Here is a 20,401-nt window from a genome sequence, read left to right as displayed (position 1 = left end):
AAATGTAGTCTTTTTTTTAGTTATTTATTGACAGAAAACGATAAACGTTTTGTACTAATTTAATTCATGGAGTCGAACCATTGTAGAGAAAACTCTAAAATGTCTCTACAATTTGTTATCTACATTGTTGAGTTTTGGATGGATTGTTTATTTAACGAATTTTAAGACGGTGCATAATTTTAAAGATATTAATGCTCAATAAAAATTTACAAGTTCATCGTAATAAATTTATGGGCGGTGGTGACCGCTTAACATCAGGTGGCCCACCTGCTCCTTTGCTTGCTCTGACATAAAAAAAAAAACATTTCTCTTAAGAAACAGATTCTAGCTACTGTCTAATGGTACATTCATCATTCGATTAATTATACCAATATACTTATTCAATAAAGTCTATTCACAATGGTATCGATTTTGACCTAAAATGAACTCATATTCATCAATATAGATATTTCTCATCACATAGAGCACATTCAAACATCCCACGATCTAAAAACCATCACTGACCCGTAAGTTGCATTGACATTGTCTCGTCGGAAACGGCAACAGGAAGGCAGAAAGTGGGTAACAGTTCTACCGATCGCTCGCATACCTTACTCTGCGGCCGAGTTCCGTCGCTATTGGCAACCACAGCGGCTCCGGGCACTACGGCTAGTGTACGGTAACGCGAAGCGGCGCCCGCACGCCATGCGCACGCGCTCCTGACCCAGTGACGTGCACCATGAAAGTGATTATTGTGGCATTACTACTGGCTCTGCCTTTCTCCCGCTCTCAGGATGAATCCTTCGCGAGCTCTTTCTTGTCAGGTAACTCCATTTTTTATTAATCAATAAATTTATTGATAGAGTAAATAATTAACGGTAATTTTGTTAACTGTACTCTTCTAAATTTTATGCATTAAGTACACGTTAATTGTAATTATAATTACAGTTAAACTCATAGTTTTCACACAACGTCGGGCCAAATGAGTAACCTACATACATAAATAACAGGGTCAAACGAGTAATGAATAAATTCCGGACTAATTTGGCGAGATATACCGTTACCACCTGACTAGTAACGGGGAATCTGTTTCTGACCGTCGCAAACAGCGTATTGTCTCTTGCACAGAGCAATACATCTAAGAATTTATGTGTTGATGCGAAACGGCTCGCAGATGATAGGAAATCGGATGAATGTTGAATTAATATTTATTTAAATGACTCCTAAAATGATTTATGACTATATCCAAATCGTGTTATAACCGTAATGATCTCTATTGCACAGAAAAAACGGTTTCTGACATAAATTATTCATGAATGCGTGCGATTTCTTTTGATTTGTAGTGATTATTGATATTATCCTAACAGACATCAATAAATATCAAGCTATCAAGCATGATTTTTTTAAATATCAGGTTTAGAAAAAGATTTACTATGTACAATGTACATACATATAAACATTTATGCGATCATATCACATTAAACAGTGTAAGCAATACTGCAGCTTATAAATATTATTATTTTAAAAATATTATTCCAGAAATATTCATCAACATGTTTCTAGGGGGGTTAATTAGGGCATAGGAGGTAGTGCGTGATAACTTGAAGTACACGCGAGCAGTGGTCAGAAAGCAAGAAGAAGAAAGTTATTATGTCTTACGTGTAAATTTACAAGCACGAATTATTATTAGTCTACAGATAACACAAATAGAACAAAAGAAAACTTGTTGTAAACTATATCCATTAACAAGATATCACAATCCATACTAATACATATTATAAATGCGAAAGTAACTCTGTCTGTCTGTCTGTTACTCAATCACGCCTTAACTACTGAACCAATTTGCGTGAAATTTGGTATAGAGATATTTTGATACCCGAGAAAGGACATAGGCTACTTTTTATCCCGGGAAATAGGATAGGTTTTATCCCGGAAATCCCACGGGGACGGGAACTATACGGGTTTTTCTTTGACTGCGCGGGCGAAGCTGTGGGTGGAAAGCTAGTCCATAATAAACTAAAATTAATATGATATATCTCTCGATCAAAAAAATATTTCCAAGGCAAAATCTTGTTTTAAATCCGATCCAAAATATGTTTCCAATAGATCCAAATAACTTCATACTCACTTATTTTCTACAAACATTTGAAATACGTACAACCAGAAATGCGGAGAAGTATTGATAATAGGCAAAAACTAATAAGTAATTATAATCGAAATACAACTTTATTGAAGCGAAAATTTAATGATCTATAATTTATTCTATGCTTCCGTCGATACCTTAATATTAGGAACGCGCAGAAACCAAATGCAATGCAATACAAAAGACAACAGAATAAATTCATACTCTACATCATCTCTATCTAGATATGGGTAGAGATAACTAATATTTAATTGTTAGTTACAATTATCATGGAATTGTTTTTAAAAGCTGCAGAAAAACACGATAACTTCCAGATGCTCTAAAAAATATACTACAATAAGATAAGAGTCTAAATTATAAACATATATTTACGAATAAAAAAGAGAAATCAATTTATTATTTAATAAGATATAATGACTATTAATTCGCGGGTAGATAGTAAGAGGTCGTGATAACGGTGCGTACGCCGTTAAGCACGTTATGTGATAATTTATTCTACAGTTCTACACTAGAAGATGCCCATGACATCGTTTTCCTAAAAAATAACCTATTCTAAATATAATATTCATAAGTAGCTGAGAATTATTGAGATTAAGGATTATTAAAATTACGACAACTTACATACCTTTGAAAAGACATCAACGAGTGTAGAGCGTAGAGCTACACTCGTTTATGTACAGCTCTAGAAGATAATGATCGTTAATAATAATAGTGTTGTTGATTAATATAACTGATAAATAATGCACTCTGATGTACACCTGGACCACAGAATACATAATATGTAGTAGCTAAACGCTACAGAACGGACACTCTCCGCCTCCCGCCAAAATTAAACTTACCTCACCCCCGCGCGATCAGACATAAAATGGGCCATATTTTTCTGCAAGGACGATACGCAACGAAGATTGACAACATTAATCAAATTGACTTAAGTAATTTTATTATTTTGGATTTGTGATTATCGTTTTTCCTAGAAAATGGTTAGATATTGTGCTGTTTACGGATGTATTTCATCAGAAAAACGCGAATTTTTTTTTACGCTAGTCACAAATGTGCCAACCATAAAGCGTTAACACACACATTTGCAGTCTCTACAGTGTGACTGTCAAAACGATCATTTTGTATGGAGTGTCCGGGGTGTGCCTGGACACTAATGTAATTTTATATAACGAAATGTTTACAAACTATACAGATATAAACCAATAATTTGAAATAATAAATGTTATTTTAGAAAGTTACTATCTATTCATTTATCGTGCTATTATATCCGCTAATTACAAGCGCTAACATTTAATCAATGATAGATCTATACAGGTTTCATAATTTGAGCTGAAGTTATGGAAAATTAGAATGTAATATCTGCATGAAATTAATTGAATTAACAACTAAAGTCAATTAACATAAATGGTCTATGAAACAACATTTATCGAAGCGAAGATTGGTTTATTGTTATAAAATTACTATAATACTACATAGTTGATAAACAAAATAAATTGACAAATTTTTTTCTCTCACGATAGAGCCATGATCTCAAATTATTCACACGCGATGTCGCTTTATAACTATCAAGTTATGTTTTGATTTGAAAATTGATTTGTAAAAGATTTGGTTAGTACCTATATTTATAATATTTCGTATAAGGTCAATAAAATACCTATGTTTATGTAGGTTTAGGGCCGATTTTTCAATCCTTGGTTAAAATTTATCATTCCAATGTCAAATACGGATGTCACCTGTAAAATGTCAAATACGGACAATTAGAATACATTTTTGAAATGGTACTTTAATACGTTATTCGATGAATAAGTTTTAACCAACGATTGAAAAAACAGCCCTTAGCTGAATATATTTTGAAAGGTGACTATACTTAGACTTTGAAGAAACCCAATCAAAAATATTCACAAAACCTACTGTATTTTACCTATTCTTATTATGTAAAATTTTGTTTCATCCTTAGTCGTGGGCTGTTTTTAGTCTTGTCTATTTTCCTGGGAATTGTGTGTAAATTGAATTATGCCTTTTTCATTATCACACGGTAATAATACTATTACCGTGTCTACTCTAAACTCTACTCTAAACTTAAATGCCTGATCGCAAAATTAAATTAAATTGATCACTTTTACTTATTTACCTAACAACTTCATTACAAAACAATTAGAATTATATTTAAAGTATTTTTTAAAATGTTTCCTTGTATACATTCTCACGCAAATAGGTACTGAACAATCTTAAAGTTAAACAAAATTGATATATTTGTTATTTGACACGTCGTTTGTCAGTTGAAATAATTACGCGCAATGTAGATTCGAATCCCGACACGCTAGTTCGAATAGATTTTAATCTTTTCTTTTTCAATTGCTTATTAAAAACTTAAAAATGTGTTGTAACGAACATTATTTAGGTAACATTGTATTAAATATATATTGTTAATCTCAATACGTCAATGATGATGACCAAATTTATTTCATAGCGGTTAAATAAAGTGATTGAAAATAATGATGATTTTCAATAGTGTCTAAAAAGCTCACCACGACTGAGTAAATCGTCAAGACAGAGTGCATGCAACGTATAGAGGGTGTTAGAGAAATGTGAAAACAATTTATGAAATAATAATCTTCTTCTAAATCAGACGAAATAAAAATGTGTTAGTTATGTTAAAAAATATTTCATACTAGCAGTGCACTGCGGTTTTACCCACAGTGCTCCGCTCCTGTTGGTCTTAGCGTGATGATATATAGCCTATAGTCTTCCTCAACAAATGGTCTATCTAACACTGAAATAATTTTTCAAATCGGATCAGTAGTTCCTGAGATTAGCGCGTTCAAACAACAATTAAAAGAAATAGAATTGAAATGCCATTTTTCCGATTAGCTAAAGTTAAAAATTCATTTATGGGTCAAGGTATACGCTTTTACAATAGAATTCCTCATAATATTAAAGAGTTTAGTAGTTCTAAATTTAAATCTTATATAAAAAATGTACTAGTTCAGAGAGCGTACTACAGTATTCAGGAATATATGGACGATAAAAACCCATGTAGGGTTGTCGCGAAAAAACCACAGGACAGTTCTTTGGCATGTTATTATAATATATTATGATGTTACATATGTATTTTGTAAAATTGTAAAACTGACATGATTTAAAAGAGCAACTATGGAGTTTCTTGCCGGTTCTTCTCCGTAGATACTGCTTTCCGAATCGGTGGTAAATTTTAAAATATGTAATGACGTTTCAAAAGTGCTTCTATAAGAAGTCTAATTGAATGAATAAATGTTTGAGTTTGAGTTTGAATTCTTCAGCTTTATAATATAGATTTCAATCCCACAAGAAAAGTTTAGCCGTAAAGGTATTAATCTTAAATGACAGTCCCTTTGGTGCAAGGCTGATCATCATGATGAACTTATCAAAAGTTTGTCGTATGATTTGTTACCGTCTCTGTCACAAGGACTCGAGGGAAAGGGGTACAGAGAAAGTGCCGGTCGACGTCACTAAGTTACCTCTGCTATTGACGCAGCTACACTTTAAACTCTATCAAAAACACAGTCCTCTGGAGAGATCTAATGTAATTATTGATGATATATTATAGGCTATATTTAAGGTTTATCTTAGTGTGTTAAACCATAAACTACTATAAGTATTTAAAGAGCTTTAAATTAAGAACACGTGATAACTTTCGAAGTAAAGGCCGCTGCATACGTGACGGGAAAATACCTCGGACGGGACGTGAGCGGGACGGGCACGTGATTGCCTCGTTCACAACGGGAACGTGGAGCAAACGCATACGCACCGTGACGTGATTCTGATCTAACGTGCTAGTGTTGTGAACAACGAAAGATGGATTTTTCAATTCAAGAATTGGCTTTAATTGCTATTGCTCTAGATGACGAAGAAGCTACGACCGTCAAGAAAACATTAACATCTTTGTAATCTACATTCTGCAAATAAAGAAATTTGAATTTGAATTTAAACTAAACAATACTGTTTTTGATTTATAAGCTTAAGATGTTTCATTTTTATATTTTTGGTAATAATGCCGCCATAAAACAAAAATATTATGCACTAAAATTATTTTGGCATTTTAAACATAAAATACCTACGTAATTCAGAACACGATGAAGTGTCACAGGAATCATCATAGGTGAAAAGGACTAAGTATAGTTAGGAATACCACAATATCTAAATATCTAAATATTGTGGGTTCGCTATACTATACAACGCTGGATATGAGCGAACACATTCGATTAGTTTTTCGTCGTCCATTTTCGATACTTGGAAGGCGTCACTACTAATCTCTCCGGCACGAACGGAGCGACTGTGCATACGTAGCGAAATCACGGACGGGACGGGGCACGTGCGGGACGGGACGTGCTAAACATCGTCGGCGACGATATTTTTCCCGTCCACGTTCCCGTCCCGTCGATGTTCCCGTGACATATGCGTATTTGGATACATTTTGTATGCAACGATGTTTCCAAAACTTCCCGTCACGTCCCGTCCGGGTAAAATCCCGTCACGTATGCAGCGGCCTTAAAGGTAAAGGATTGTAGAGCCAATATAACAAATACTTTTCTGCCTTAATTTAGACAAAAATACAAATAAATAAAAGACATGAAAGTTACACAAAGTACAATAAATAAGTAATCAAGTAAATTAAGAACAAATTCATGTAATTAAAATTACACAGGTTAAATAATACTAGTTACGACTCTTGATTTCAATGACACACACATATTTCATGAAAAATAAAATTAACGTTTGACATTTATTTCGTGACACACGCAAAATATAGCAAGTGCAATCTCATTATTTTACAATCAAAAGTAATTTGTACAATAAGAAGTGTAATTAAATTGTTCATAATCTTACATAATTTAATTTATGACAATATTGTAGAGTAGAGGGTTAATTTCGTTTATATAACAAATGGATGACAACTTGGTGGTATGTGAGGCATTATAAATTTACTAGCTTTTCCGCGGCTTCGCCCGCGTTTTCAAAGAAAAGCCGCATAGTTCCCGTTCCCATGGGATTTCCGGGATAAAACCTATGTGTTAATTCAATTAATTTCATTGTAATCAGTTCAGTAGTATTTGTGTAAAAGAGTAACAAAAACATCATGTGGTTTTATTGTGTAACAATACATACAAAAGGTATCTTTGATTGATTGCAGCACTTTTCAGATTACAGATTTTCAATTTATGAAAAACTATTTATTTGCAGAATTCCTTGTAATTTCAAGGATAATAATTCACTAATACATTGTGATGGACGTTTCATCCAATATTTGAGTTTATTGATGAAAATGTATTGTCTTTTTCAGCAAAACTAACTTCTTTCAGTATTTTATTCGAACGAAATTGCTGTCTCTTATTTGTTATTGCTCACAAAGATAAAACGATTAGCTCGAAGTTTTAATAATATTTATAAAAATCCACGTGGACTGAACTCACATACTAAGAGAGATCAACATACACTGGTCGGTTGTCAGTCGATTTCTCGCGGGTGAATGACCGCCCACAGACAGCGGCTATAATTAATTAATAGTGTCTTAGACAGATGGACGTTAGTTTCGATTGATATTGTTATATAAGATTTATGAATAAACATTACTGTATATAATCTTAGTAGTTATATACATATATAGTAGTTATATACATATAGTGTTTTATGTATTATGCTTTGTTTTAATTCAGTTTTTTTTTCTTCTTTTTTTAACGTTATTATTGCTAATATAATTTGTCCTTTGCCTGAAGGTTGCCTGGCAGAGATGGCTTTGAGCCATAAGGCCGCCGTTTGTACATTTTAAATGGTTTTGTTTTATGTACTTTCATTGTAATATGCTGTACAATAAAGAGTAAATAAATAAATAAATCTTCTTATATATAAAAATGAATCGCAAAATGTGTTGGTAAGCGCATAACTCGAGAACGGCTGAACCGATTTCGATAATTTTTTTTTTATTATATTCCTTGAAGTACGAGGATGGTTCTTATGTAGAGAAAACGTAAACATGTACCACGGGCGAAGCCGGGGCGGACCGCTAGTTTCCTTATAATTTTTGTTTGGTTCATTTGAATTGAGGAAAACGCTCCAATTCATCGACCAATTTATTTATTTATTTATTTATTTAATCATTTATTGTACCACACCATTTAATATTACAATGTACAGTATAATATATATCTGTTTGGATGCGAAGTACAAAAGGTGACCTTATCGCTTAAAAGCGATTTCTTCCAGGCCACCTAAGGTAGAGGATAGATATATAATACATATAATTAATGGAACGCGGGTGGCTGAAAAAGTAAAAGAGAAAAGAAAAAAATATATATATATATTATTATGAGATAAAAATAAAATAGGAAGTAATATAATATATTACATATTATTATTATGTTATCTAGAGAAACCTGTATTAATCATAATAGAATACAATAAAGTAACTATAATATAAATAATTAAAATATTTAATAAAATATATAATAAATAAATAAAGTATATAAATATAAATAAATAAAATAAATAGTTACAGTTTAGTTAGTTAGTTAACAATCATTAACAATGCGGATAACATAATGGAAGGAATTATTCCTTGTAGAGTTAAGAAATGCCTTTTTTATTTGAGATATTGAAATAATTAGTTTAAGTAGTTTAATTTTAAAAAGGTTTTGGTGATTATTTACATTTCAATTTTCACTACTAGGTATTAAAGCACTCTGCACGTCGGAGATGTAACTGAAATTAGTAATACATATATGGCAATTGAGTAGGTATTAGATTCATGGCCGTGGGTATCTATGCAAGATTTCCTATATCGTAAGAACCACATGACAGTTCTTTGGCATAATATTATGATATATATTAACTACTAGCTTTCCACCCGCAGCTTCGCCCGCGCAGTCAAAGAAAAACCCGCATAGTTCCCGTTCCCGTGGGATTTCCGGGATAAAACCTATCCTATTTCCCGGGTTAAAAAGTAGCCTATGTCCTTTCTCGGGTATCAAAATATCTCTATACCAAATTTCATGCAAATTGGTTCAGTATTTAAGGCGTGATTGAGTAACAGACAGACAGACAGAGTTACTTTCGCATTTATAATATTAGTATGGATGTAGTTAAATATAAGTTATATATTATGTAAAATTGAATTGTAATATTGATATGATTTTAGAAGAGCAACTATGGACTTTCTTGCCGGTTCTTCTCCATAGATACTGCTTTCCGAATCGGTAGTAAATGTTAAAATATGTAAGGAGGATTCGAAAGTGCTTCTTAAGGAATAATGAGATAGAAGGATACATAAGTCCAACAAGGAAAAACACATAAGTCCGAGATTACCTACAACTGAATAGATCGGAAAACAATAAACTAACACCAAAGCCTTGCCCAATGTCATTGGCAAGTTTCCACATTCCAGAGCAAGTAAACAGTTGATCGGAGATTGACTATTACCTAACGGTTATCCTAACCCAAAAACCGGACCGCATTCCACGTACTGTTACCTCCTTCGGTAAAAAAAGGAAATGGCCTCTGACGTAACCTATAAGAAGGAGCGAGCCGTTTATTGTATTATTTATTAGTGTATAGTTTATCGATTTTATCTTAAGATTATTTAAATGTATGGAACTACAAATTAACTTGATTTCCAAAGTCATGCTATTTATTAGGGAGTCATATATTATGTAATACTTATTAGTCTGTGGTAATACATATTATAAGATTATCTTATAACATCGTGTTTTATCTTCTCTTATCATTTCTGAAACTACGTACGATACGGGACGTATCTTTCTATAAAATATATGTGAAACGAATATTAATGTGATCAAAAATCGTGTGAAAGTTTGTTATTTTTACTCGTAGACATCTAGACAGGTTGCCATATTATTATGAACTAGCTTCCGCCCACGACTTTGTACGTGCATCCCCGTTTTTCCCCGTTCCCGCAAGAATTTCGGGAAATCCTTTCTTAGCGGATGCCTACGTCCTAACATCTACCTGCATGCCAAATTTCAGCCCGATACGTCCAGTGGTTTGGGCTGTGCGTTGATAGATCACTAAAGGATCACTATATCAGTCACCTTTGAGTTTTATATGTACCTATATAGAAGATGAATGAAGAATTTTTAATAACCATCAATTATTATGACGGAAATATAAGTAAATTTATGATTTAATGAAATGTAATTAACAAAAGCACCGCATAATATGTATATCCATAACTTATTTTCCGATGTATGTTTCGATAAACAAGATTATCGAACAAAATAAACGAAACACACCATAAAATATAATATTCAATGAAACACACGTAAAATATCATTATTTCCAATAACAATTACGCGTAAACTTGTGTCTTGAATCGTAAACGAGTGCCGTTAGCCGATGACCTAAGAGGAGAAATCGTATGCCGAAAATGAAAGTACATGCAAGTGACTTTAGTAGGCTAGCGGTTGCCATGGTTTCCGTCTGCAGCGAGTCCTTATTCCTTGCCATTGTTGTATGTAATATAAGTTTATAAATCTATACTTAAAACTGTTGTATTATATTTAAACACATTATTAAATCAACAATTAATAATAGAAGACTTCAAATAAAACGTCTCTAATTTTATTTATCATATATGAGCATCCGGAGACCTCGGTCATTCAGTGGGCCACAGATAAGCACCTTTTAATTTTTATGCCTAAGTTTTTAACTAAATATCTATTGAATGTTGTATTCAAAAATGGGTCTTTACTTATTATTTGACTGAATTTAGTACATACAATTGCACTAAATTCTAATTAACGGTTCTTCATTACGTATCCAAATCGCACAAATACTCTACTTAAAATATAACAAAAAATATAGTTACTTAAGTCTTTTAAACTTACAAAAACAACATCATGGCTCAGTATCAACTGTAAAATAAATAGCTGTCATCGTCTTGATGTAATTAGAACATTAGAGTATACTCGCAGTGTAGAACTGGTCTAATGTACATTGTAGAAAGTGCCGGTTGGATCTTGACTGGTTTATATAGACGTCCTAACGACTTCAGAGCTATTATGAAATGAAAGTAATAATGTAATACGCTTTTTGTGTATGATAGGTGAAAAATATGTTTTGATATAAAAATGTTACTTGCAACATTTTTCGCTTCAACCCTGGCTCTTCAAAGCGTTGTCCATCTTACTTGCTTGCTTCAGTACTTACTGTCTGTAATGATAAATTTGCTTCATATGTATGTATTTGTTTGTTTGTCTTTTAAAACAAAACAAGCGACGATTGACATGATTTTCTGTGTAGAGATGGATAGTAGAGTGGATTCATAGTTTGGTATTACGCTTCGACCTGTTACAGGAGCTAAGTAATACAATTTTCATTCAAACTCAAACATCTCGAACTCAATGATTTATTTATTCAATTACACTTCTTTTAGAAGCACTTTCGAATCCTCCTTACATATTTTAACATTTACTACCGATTCGGAAAGCAGTATCTATGGAGAATAATGAGATAGAAGGATATATCTTCGGTCTGATGCATTTCTCAATTCACTTAACTAATCATTGTCACCTGTATATTGAGCTATAGATATCTCAATATAGGTACCTAAGAAGAAAATAATACAAGATTGACTGCTAAAACATTCGCGCACACTTTGGATCAATATAAATAATCAAAGCTTTTCAGCTAAATCACTATTCCGCCAGACGTAAATCAAATAAATAAAACGCATGTCGCCATATAGCACATATAATCGTGATCGTGAAAGCTATCCAGCTAACTAGTTGGTAGTTTACGTTTAGTTGAAAAGCGGCGCGGGCGCCGGCATGCTAAACATTGAGCTGGTAAAAGTTGAATGGATGCGTCATGTTATCAATGGTTTGGTGAAAATGTTTGCAACGCATCTTGTTATATGCAATTGTAGGATAAAAAGATGGAAGCAACTAAATCTGATAGTAGGCTTGTCATGAATGTTAAGTATAATGGTAGGATGAAGCTTTTACAGCCCCAGCAATGAAACTAAAATACGATATAGCCTGTACTCGTTTAGTGATTAACTATACTTATTCAAACATCTATTTACTATCAACTCCCGAATATATGAAGTTGAGATATTAAAGAAAACTAATAGAACTTATCACGCATCGTTTTAATTTAATTAAGTAATTCAATTCAATTCAATTGTCGTATTCGTATTTCGTACATGTTTCGTACAACGTGAGGCTCCGATAACGTATTCACTTCATAGTTTGTCAATAAATACTTTCCCTTTCTTTCTGTCTAGTACATAACTACTAATTTTAAGTACCTATCACAATTTTCCAGATATAATATAATAAACGAGGATTCTGTATAAAAATGTTTTTTTTTACATGTTATAACTTTAAATTTATGCTTTTAGCAATTTTTCCTATATCTGGGATATAAGACGTTAACTTAGTACAAAATTACAAGATTCTGTGTTCACGGGAAATACCCAGTAGGTTTTGAAACCCCTGCGAATGTCGAAATAACGTAAACAGACAAAAATATAGACAGTCAGATATCAAAGAAGGGTTCCTTTTTTTGAGGTTCCTAACCATAAAAATGACATCTTGGCATCTTGGCGCATCTAATATTATTGTTCCCCAATTTCCAGGGCTCCTGGACACGCTGGACACCCAGGTGGACGCGAAGAACTGTCCCGGGGTGTGCATGCACGCGCTGACGTCGCTCATCTGCTCCAACGTGCTGGAGGAGGTGGAGTGCCCGAAGCCGTCCATGAAATGCTGTATTGATGAACCGCTGGGTAAATATTTAACCTTTGTTTCTGTTATTTTTGGTATTTCATCCTCATACTATTAATATTAGGTCATTTGCATTATAATGAATAGAGATTTATTGCGACTTAAAAGCTGCTAGGTACCTAAGCAAAGAACAATTCTTGCACCTTTTGAAACCTACGTTACCTGAAATATATTTCTAATTATTGTAGCAATGGTTGTTGAAACCAAGATTCAAGACTTTTCAGTGGCAAAGGGTTTCCTGTTAGGACATTAAAAAACTATTTTGTATTCTATCTATTTGCTATTCAGTATTCATATGTTTCATTTATTAAAAATATAATAATACGAACTTTTGAGAAATGGACTACGTTTGAAAAATAATAGATTATTTTTGTATTTATAATTCTATCACTATTTCAGGCAACGACACAATGGTGACCACCAGACGACCGTTCACCACCCGGTACACCACCACCGAGAACTACGACGATGAGGACCCCACAACCAGACAAACAGACAAATATAAAGACAGTGGTAATTATTAGGTACACCCTATTTAGTATTAGGATTCGTATGTAGAATTTTTTGTGCAGATTAGAGAATATTAGGAAGCTGTCTTTTTAGAAATCGAAAAGCTAAACAATAATGTCGTTGTTAATTTAGAAGTTAATAAAAACCAAAGAACATTGTCTGGAAGAAATCGCTATTTAGCGATAATGCCGCCGTTTGTTACAAATTACAATGTATCCGAGGTTAAGTCTCAATTTGTAATTTATCTTGAGCAATAAAGCATAAATAAATAAATAAACATTGGTTTACATTCATAAAACAAAACTACATATTTTGAATCGCCAATCGTAAAAAGTAGAAAGCAAAACGTATAAATTGTATTTAAATAAATGATTTATATTATACAGATAATACAATTCATATACCTACAGATGCAACAATTAAAAATATTATAGGTTTTGTTGCTCTATGACTCTATGTGGTTCAAACGTATTGAATAATAAATTAATATGATCTTCTATGACATGATCTTCTCTGAATAATCTAACTTTAGTTCATTGCTATAATGTATCTGATAATAGACCTGAAATAAATATGCAATTATAGTTAATTTATTCGTTAATAAATACATTTTACAGGTAACATAGCTTGCCCAGGAGTTTGCGTAGAGTCCCGATTAACGCAGTACTGTGAAGCCTACCTGACTTCGGGTGGGCTGTGCGTATCTGGTAGGCTTTGCTGTGTCTCCAAGGATGGGTACGGGGACCGTAGACCACCAGACCTGGTGGTGCCTAATGAGAAGAAGCATTCAACTAAACGGCCTACTACTGCGGTAAGAAATATACTAGGAAATTTATTGTTAACTGCTTTGCTAATCGTTTATTATTATAGTTTTTAAATTCGAAAAGTACGAAAATGATTTGGTAATTAATTTTAAAATACATACGTTCTATAACAGAAAACTACGATACTTACCTATGTATGATACTTACATATTGTATCATTGGGTACATTATTTTTAAATTAAGAAAAGAATTTGCAAATTATACAATATTTACTAATAATATATTTTTAGCAATCTAATAATTACACAGATGTCTTGTAGAGCTAGCTCATATCTGTAGCGAGTCAAACCTCTCTGTACCCATATTTATTCCCTTTTTATCTTGCAATTTATTTTATTACATACAACTATAATTATCATTTTTATAATATTAAACGAACCTCAATCGCCGGTACAGCCTGTCAATCAGCGCTGTTTGTGTGCAGCATTTTGCTAGGCTGTGTCCGTTTGCCTCATTTAATTTTAAGAGAAATTTTGTAATGTTTTTGGCAATCAATTTTTTTTTCTTTCTTTTCATTAGCTCACAACAACACAAGCACCCAGACGACCAGGTCGCAAGTGCCGTGGAGACTGTATTAGCGGACTCTTCGCGTTGCTATGCGACCATGTGGATGAAGATGCGGTCTGCCCGTCAGAAGGCACGTGTTGTCTTACTGATGGTGGCGATACCACTACCAGGCGACCCACTACAAGTACTACGCCGAGGCCTACTACTCCGGTAAGTTTTTGACGTGACAACGTCTTATAATTCGATAGCACCGGCTGCACGCACGAAAAAACATGACTCATGCGGCATTACCTCGCTCTGAGGCGTTCCATGTAAGGCTTGAAGTGCAAGCGAGAGCGCGGAACGAGCGACAAAGAAGCACAATCGGACGTTGTCACGTACAATAATTATTAATTACTATCGTCAGTAAACCGACTTTACAGACAACCATTTTTTTTTTAATAAATTTAGAATTGCAAGCTGCGGTATGTATCTAATTTTATAGGTATGTATTTGAGAGTGAATAAGAACCAATTTATGCTTAGAATTTATGTATGTAATCATAATAAATTAAACACCGAATTCTTAAAAACTTTTGAACCCTTGGAACTTATTATGATTTAAGACGTAATTTAAACTTTTTTTGTATTGACTATGACTCTTCAACGCTCTTTTATTTAATACTACTTAATACTATTTACTGCACAGAGAAACTTAACTAAAATTAGGCACAGAATTAAAATAACTGAAACTCAAAAACATAATCTACACATGTACTCTCAGTTATCATATACACAAACATACTCACACAAAAAATACACAATTACACTTTCGAAAAACATAACCCTCTTTCTTTCACACTCAGTTAATAAATTCCATATTCCAGGCCCCCCTCCCCCGTTGCCCTGGTTACTGCTTGCTGAACATAATGGCTGCCTTCTGCGAGCGACCCGCCGTGCTCCTGTCACACACCAATTGTAAGCTCAGTGGCTCCATCTGCTGTGATAATACTAGGTTCGTGCTTATTGATGGTCTAGATTTTAATATTTAAATATACATAATATAAGAAATAAATAATTAAAGACATAAAAGGATCGCCTCAAAACCTATAGAACTTCAAAACAAGAATTGCAGTAGGTAGGTATTTATGGTCAAAATAACATACTTACAAGTCGTATCTAGTCAAAAGTAATCATCAGGCAAGATACGCAAAAAATTATGTAAGTGAAAAAAATGAAGAAGAAGTATCTTCCTAAATACAGCAAATATTACCTAAAATTAAACAATTATTTGGATTATCGATACATTAAAAAAAAGTCGTACAAAATACAACAAACCTACTTGTTCTTTACCTGTCTACCAGTAGAACTGTTGTAAAGTAATCTTCGCCTGTATATAAATTAGTAAATAAACAATTTTATATCTTTAGGCTACCACCGCGCACAACGCCCCGGACCACCACGACCACTACGACCACGACGCCCGCGCCTGTGGACCCGAGGCCTGACTGCCCTGGCTCATGCATCGTGTCCTTGCTTTCTTTCACTTGTTTCCGTAAGTATTGACATTAAAATATGATGATATTTTTTAATGTATGATATTATAGGAGTTTGTCCTGAGAATTTTAACGAGTAAGATGTTTATTATAAAGCACAAAGTCTGATATCCTTCTTCTATATTTGTCAATTTGTATCAATGTAAATGTATCTAAAACGCTTTGAGAATCAGCCTTTAAATGCTTCTAGAAACCAATTAAAAATGCATCACAATTATTTATTTTAAATATTCGATTCTGAACTACAAGGCATTTTTTTATGTGATCAAATTTATAATTCTCAATATTATTTCCTTCACAGGCAACGCAGAAATGACAGACGTGTTCAAATGCAAAAAGGCGGGAACGCAGTGTTGCGCGCCAAAATCGAAAGTTCTAGAAGCGATGGGAATCAACAGGAACGACTCGTTCCCGCTCGCGGTCACTCACCCGCCGCACACATACGTGACGCCGTATACGTACACGCCCGCGCCGACTTACACACCACCACATACAACGCCTATGCGTAGGAGTTTTTACTTTAAAAAAAAATATTTCATTTTAACCTGGTTATTTTATGTAATGTTGCTTATGAGCATTTGAGACAGGTTAGAGTTGTACCTGAGTCCTGATAAAAATATGTTCATAAGATAAAAACAACTATGTTGATGCGAATAAAGAAATAAAAAAGTTGTTTTGTATATAAAATTACATAAAACAGGTTCATGAAATTCACAATTGTTTTGAAAAAAGTTAAAACATAGATTACCTATATAACTAAGACGATTTTATTATTTTTCAGCATACGAACCGAATTACGCGACGTCATTACGAGCGCCCGAAAAATACAACAAATACGTCTGTGGAGTAAAAGGTAATTTAAACGATTTCGATCTTGTTTTTACAGAAATTACGTTGTTTCCTTTACATTAAAATACGGTAAACTAGGTACATACCTTTATCAGATTATTACGTGGGCGACATTATCGCATCGCAAAAAGCATCTTATAAAGACGTAAAGATTATCACGAGTCGGCATTCGTTGACGAACAAACTTTCTTTGTTTACCTATTGAAGTGAAAACTTCTTTAGCGGCGTTGAGCACTTTTTCTGTAATGGGTATAAAATCTTAAACTCGCGTCAGGACACGTGACCTGATCGAAAAAGCGTAAGACTGATACCATTCCAAAATATCAAACATGCTCAACGTTATTAATCAAGTTTTCACTTCTGCCGGCACTCCCGGAGTGCAACCCGTCTTTTTTTTTAATTTGAAAGTTCGACTCTAGATTGTCTATTATCTCATAATCTATGATCTGAGATCTCATAGAAAAGCTCAACTCTACATCCGCTTATCTATGCTCAGGCACATCATCCCGCGCGGGCCGCGTGATGGGCGGCGAGGACGGCGAGCGCGGCGAGTGGTGCTGGCAGACAGCGCTAATCAACAGCTTGAACCAATACATCTGTGGAGCTGCGCTGGTTGGCACGCAGTGGGTGCTTACGGCTGCGCACTGCGTTACCAAGTGAGTGAATGAATGAGTGAATGGTTTTGTTGCAGTAATATTTAACTCTGGTAAATAGACGATCTTACTGCTCTGAAGAACAGCTTACTGTAATAGAATACTTACATTCGATTGAAGTTATGCTTAATTTTTAATTGAAATATTGAATACTGTTCTACTCTCTTGCCTATCTTTAGAAAAATCTTACCTAAACTTACATAAATTTTGGAAGTTTAAGGTCTTTCACTGAAATTTTGCTTTACTAAAGAGTAAAGTACAATTAGATATCATTCACTCAACATCAATAACATAAAAAAAAACTAACTTCATTCACCATTTCCCCAGCATCGTCCGCTCCGGTGACGCGATGTACGTCCGCGTGGGCGACCATGACCTAACGCGCAAGTACGGCTCGCCCGGTGCGCAGACCCTCCGCGTGGCCACCACGTACATCCACCACAACCACAATAGCCAGACCCTTGATAACGATATCGCGTTGCTGAAGCTGCATGGGAAAGCGGAGCTCAAGGAAGGTTGGTTGACTTATTGTATTGTGTGCGATGTGACTTTAAACAATGACTGAAATGTTCCTAAGTAATATTTTAGGTAGGTTTAAGTAGTTATAATTTATAATGCATACTTAATTTCTTCAAAATAAATGATATTCCTGTGTTTTTTATAAACCGAAATTCAACACATTAGCGAATTGTATACAAATTCTAAAATGGTCTGAAACAGATTATGTATTTTCAATGTAATAATCACTTCAATATTTTTTATTATTATTTCATTGTCACAAATGAATAAAATTGTATATTTTAAGGCGTATGTCTGGTGTGCTTGCCGGCTCGTGGAGTGAGCCATGCTGCAGGAAAACGTTGTACTGTCACCGGATACGGTTACATGGGAGAGAGTAAGTTCTCGTATACTTATAATCAAAATTCAAAACAAATGTTTACATAAATGCTATGAAAATGTTTTCAATTCACTAAAGAATAAAATCCACTGTCATCATTTATTCCATTGCAGAAAAAAAATGAAGAAGATTATGTAAGAAAATAACGTAATTGATATATTCTTTTTTTTCCACATTCCTAAAACCTATTTATTAAATTTATTTTATAAATTATAGGCGGTCCCATACCGCTTCGAGTCCGAGAAGCCGAGTTACCCATAGTGAGTGACGCGGAATGCATTCGAAAAGTGAACGCAGTGACCGAAAAGATATTCATTCTTCCCGCCAGTTCGTTTTGCGCGGGAGGTGAGGAAGGAAATGACGCGTGCCAGGTGAGTTTTCTTTTTTTAGATCAGCTCATAATTAATTCACGAAAAATTGTCCATTGCTATCTAAAAATATATTCTAAATCGTGGTATTAACATATTGTACACATTACAAATTGCGAATTGTCACAACTCACAAATTATCTCCGTACCTAAGTACTACTGTTAGTAATTTTAATTTGCACTTTAAATTCATATTTCATTATTTTGAATAGCTTGAAAAATCATATGCAATATGCTTATAAAATTATTGTTTCACTTACAGGGAGACGGAGGCGGCCCTCTAGTATGTCAAGACGATGGTTTTTACGAATTAGTAGGTCTCGTATCATGGGGCTTCGGTTGTGGACGAAAAGACGTGCCAGGAGTTTACGTTAAGGTTTCCTCATTTATTGGCTGGATCAATCAAATCATATCCGTTAATAATCTGTAATCTATTAAAAATGTTATCTGTATCTCCCGTACCATAAAGAATTGCGCGCGAAACTAAAATTTTAGTTTAAGCAGAAGAAGAAAAAAAAAATTTTTTTGTAGATATGGTATTATTTCGTTCGGTTTATTTTTAAAGTGGTTTCTAAATTCTATTACATGATAAAATAAATCTGTGACGGTAAAATCATGATGTTTGAAATCATGATATGGTATTATTTCGTTCGGTTTATTTTTAAAGTGGTTTCTATTACATGATAAAATAAATCTGTGACGGTAAAATCATGATGTGTGAACTCTTACAGGTAAATAGTTTTTTTTTTGCAATTCATGACCAATTCAAATCCTAGCTTTCGACCAATTTACTTTATAATCACTTATATTTTAATCTAAACCTTAATTTTATTTATCATTGCATTTAATTTGGAACGAAACTACACAAAAACTCGTATGATAGTAACCAGTGTGCATTTATATTTTTCATTTCCTTAAATATTTCGATAAGGGTGCTATAAATTATTATTAGGAATCTAAATCTTTTAAATTGTTTACTTTTTTAATCAATAATAATAATCATTGTGTTCATAATATTACCTACTTTGTGGGCAATTATCCCACAAAATTAAAAAAATGCATTTATTCCTCTATTTATATTTTATTTTCTAAGAAAATAATGTAAATACGATTTTATTCCTAATTATAGGTTAATTTATTTATTATAGAATAATTACTGTAAGTTTTTAGTTACTCTCCACTTTTAAACTATGTATTTATTTTCATGTTTGGAACATTATCTAAGAAATATTTATAACTACTTACTCAAAAATAAATTCGAGGAAATAAAACATTTACGCACAATTTTCCTTCGAAAGGTATATTAAAGAGAGGTATTTATTTGTACTTGAGTAATTTTAAGATGTGTAAATAGATAT

General features: G+C 33.4%; 1 protein-coding gene across 1 annotated transcript; it reads left to right on the top strand.

Moving 5' to 3' along the window:
• The first annotated feature begins 583 nt into the window (after positions 1 to 583).
• On the top strand, positions 584 to 20,311 carry mas (trypsin-like serine protease domain-containing protein masquerade). Its single transcript, XM_090113583.1, has 14 exons — positions 584 to 803; positions 12,753 to 12,902; positions 13,300 to 13,413; positions 14,028 to 14,221; positions 14,754 to 14,951; positions 15,607 to 15,734; positions 16,150 to 16,274; positions 16,577 to 16,780; positions 17,057 to 17,128; positions 17,621 to 17,780; positions 18,105 to 18,292; positions 18,583 to 18,672; positions 18,892 to 19,046; positions 19,306 to 20,311. Exons 1-14 carry the CDS (start codon positions 719 to 721, stop codon positions 19,471 to 19,473), a joined length of 2,031 nt encoding a protein of 676 aa, XP_089969709.1. The 5' UTR covers positions 584 to 718; the 3' UTR covers positions 19,474 to 20,311.
• The last annotated feature ends 90 nt before the right edge of the window (positions 20,312 to 20,401 follow it).

This window comes from Colias eurytheme, chromosome 20 (genome assembly GCF_061535395.1).
Source record: "Colias eurytheme isolate Ceu_HAF_F1 chromosome 20, ilColEury1 Martin Lab GWU primary, whole genome shotgun sequence".
Lineage (NCBI taxonomy): Eukaryota > Metazoa > Arthropoda > Insecta > Lepidoptera > Pieridae > Colias > Colias eurytheme.
Note: the sequence above shows the minus strand (reverse complement) of the source record. Positions and strands in the feature narration are given on the sequence as shown.

Bases quoted from the DNA above. Each gene is read 5' to 3' on its own strand.
- mas (XM_090113583.1), top strand. From the start codon at position 719: ATGAAAGTGATTATTGTGGCATTACTACTGGCTCTGCCTTTCTCCCGC. The intron at 14,952-15,606 runs GTAAGTTTTTGA...TCCATATTCCAG, and splicing joins CGCCGAGGCCTACTACTCCG to GCCCCCCTCCCCCGTTGCCC. The intron at 16,781-17,056 runs GTAGGAGTTTTT...ATTATTTTTCAG, and splicing joins ACCACATACAACGCCTATGC to CATACGAACCGAATTACGCG.